This window comes from Telopea speciosissima, chromosome 3 (genome assembly GCF_018873765.1).
Source record: "Telopea speciosissima isolate NSW1024214 ecotype Mountain lineage chromosome 3, Tspe_v1, whole genome shotgun sequence".
In the NCBI taxonomy this organism is placed as follows: Eukaryota; Viridiplantae; Streptophyta; class Magnoliopsida; order Proteales; family Proteaceae; genus Telopea; species Telopea speciosissima.
The window spans coordinates 28,949,556-28,952,409 of NC_057918.1; the positions used below are offsets into that span (position 1 = coordinate 28,949,556).

General features: G+C 41.6%; 1 protein-coding gene across 1 annotated transcript; it reads right to left on the bottom strand.

The window, feature by feature from the left end:
* Positions 1 to 1,387: 1,387 nt before the first annotated feature.
* LOC122654639 (solute carrier family 25 member 44-like) lies at positions 1,388 to 2,537 on the bottom strand. Its single transcript, XM_043848829.1, has one exon. It carries the CDS (start codon positions 2,487 to 2,489, stop codon positions 1,431 to 1,433), a length of 1,059 nt encoding a protein of 352 aa, XP_043704764.1. The 5' UTR covers positions 2,490 to 2,537; the 3' UTR covers positions 1,388 to 1,430.
* Between the last annotated feature and the right edge of the window lie 317 nt (positions 2,538 to 2,854).

Below are 2,854 nucleotides of genomic sequence, written 5' to 3' on the forward strand. Positions count from 1 at the left end.
CAATTTTATCCCAACAACATGCTGCAGGAGCTACACTGCCAGACATAAAATTTTCCTCCCTAAATTATTTTAAACATTTTTTTTAAATTGGACTGATATGACTTTTGGAATAAAGATAAACAATCAAAAGAAGTTACAACTTCTCACTTCATCACCTTGGTGACAACAATTTACACCATATTCTAAATTACCATAACAAATGCATCATTCGGAAAATTTGCGGGGTGTTATTCTTTGTGCCACAGCACATGCTGTGCCCAGATACATGGGGGTGGGCGCAATGACCATGTTGCCCTCCTGAGTGGCAGGTCCATGTACCTGATCGTAGCCTGCGCTGTGGCCTAGAGAACATTTACCTTATATTTACAAAACTGAATCGTTTGCATTCGACTTTCACCGAACCTGAGTGGAAGCTTTTGGGGGAGAGGGGAACGAGAGTTCAAACTACGTAGTTTCAAGATTGAGTTTTGGGTGAAAGTGAAAGCTGATGAAAGTGAAATATCCTTGGAAATTGGGCGTTGGGTTGGGTGAAGAAGAAAGAGAGGAGGATCTATCAATTTATCATTGTGAGTTTTTATCTTTTATTTTTTGTGCGAAAATCTGTTCATTTCCATGATTCAAAAAAGAGGTTACAATATCCAAAATTTCCCCATGAAACGAGGGGACCAAGAAGATACTCTCGGGTCTAGAAAGAGCCCACTTTAAGACACAATGTGCCAAATCATTCTCTGCCCGATTAATGTGATCAAAACAACAAAAAGAAAATATAAATTTGAGGGAAACAATATCCTGACACCGTCAGATGTTGACAAATGTCTTTTTGAGGGAAATGTCTTTTTCAGATTTGAGGGAAACAATATCCTACCCAGAATGATACCTTTCTAAGCTGAAGCATTCAAGAGCCCGCTGTTTCTCATCATCGTCTTGTTAATGTCTTTTTCTTTTGTTCTTTTTTTTTTTTAATTAAAAAAAATAAAAACGCCATTGATGAGTTCAAATACATTTGCAGCACATTGTTTTTGCTCCGATTGGTTTCGTAAGGAACATTTAAGCATATAAAAAAACACCATTAAAGGTCCAGCCGTTCGATGTACCCTGCACTCCCTGACACACTAGAGAGGGTTTTCTCTCCGCTTTACATTAATTATCTATGACTACAGAGAGAGAGATTCCAGTCCACCATCACTATTTTTTTTGGCAGGAAAATTAATAAAATATTACTTCTCCCCATAATTAAGCATCCTACCAAAACGACATTATCCAACAGAAGTAAGGTTCCAGCAACAAAATGTAAAACGAATAAGCTTTAATAACTGGAAACAGAAGTTATTTATATATTTAAAAGAACAAAAAAGAGAACACCCTTTTTTTTTTACTTTTTCTTTTCCATTGCTGTGACTTTGAGTTCATCTCTGTGTTCACAGAGTAGTTCAACATGTGAAGTTGTCTTGATTTTTGGCAGAGAGACGTTTGAGAAACTCATAAGTGGTGATCATGGTGGTGGCAGACATGGACATAGAAACCCAACGAGGGCCTAAACCTCTGTAACAGGCAGTCCATCCACCTTCTTTAACTAAATTCCTAACAGTCTGTCCAATTGTTGGGGGTCGATTCCCATTCTCCTTCGCATCCAAAACTTGTAATCTTGTCTTGATTGTATCCAGTGGCATTGTAATCAATGCTGAAACCCCGCCCGCCATAGCCGCACTCACTCCCTGAACTGCCACCACTGTTTTGGCATCCGGCCGGAGGCTGACACTGCTACTGCTGCTGCTGTTACTGTCTTTACTATCCTCGTATCTTTTGCAGAAATGGCAACCAAATCCACCCCAAACAAGTCTCTGCGCCATACAATACGATGCCCACCAAACTGCATTCGAGGGGGCGTAAGTCAGTATAGACAGACCAAATCCCCTGTACAGACCCCGCAAGCCATCAGCGTTAAGAATTTTCCTGAAAGCATCGATCCCACCACGATATTTACAAAGGGATAGATTGGGGCTGTTGGGATTGCCGCTACAGCCTTGGACCATGAGCCGTTGGCTGACAACATCGATTGGTGTCCAAACGAACTGTGCTGCCATAGCAGCACTTACCCCAGCGGCGGCGTTGGCGATTGTAGCGGCCGTTGGTTCTGGGATACCCAAGCGGACTGTTGCGGTTCCTACACTGCTCTTAGTGACCTCGAGTGCCGTCATGTAAAGTGCACGAGCAGGGACGGTTCCCATCAGGGAAGTGCCAAAGCCTCTATAGAGGCCTCTGATGCCCTCGTGGCGCAAGATAGCGAAGGCCATTCCAGAGACCTGCTTCTGCGATACCTGTTGCCGAGTCTTGAGTACGACAACAGGGTAAAGGGTAGCTGAAACTCCAGAGAAGAGAGCGGCGCCGAGGAAGAAAAACTTAGATTTATCCAGCATTTGCCAATCGATGTCCGAAGGGAGATGTATTTCTGGGGTCGAATCTTCTTCGGCGGCAGCGCTCAAACTCATCTTCGCCACTTTCGAAGATTAGATTAGATTAGGAAGAGAAGATATCAGTAATTATATAAAAAATAATAAAAAAAAGGAGATCCGTACTCTTCTTCTCCTTTCAGTTCTGACAAAATTCCATATGAAAAGCTAAACAGTACAAAACAGCGAAGAGATCTCCAGGAAGAAGGAAAAAACAGATACAGAAGAGGGAAAAAACAAAACAAACTAAAAGCTCAGAACCTAACCCTAGACCTTAACCTTCGACTGTACAAAAGAAAATAAAGGATTCCTGTGATACAGATTACCAATTCATCAAAATCATCAAGTTATAATACAGAGTACAAGTATGAAAGTTGGTTAACAGTATATTTTCTTCCTCCTCC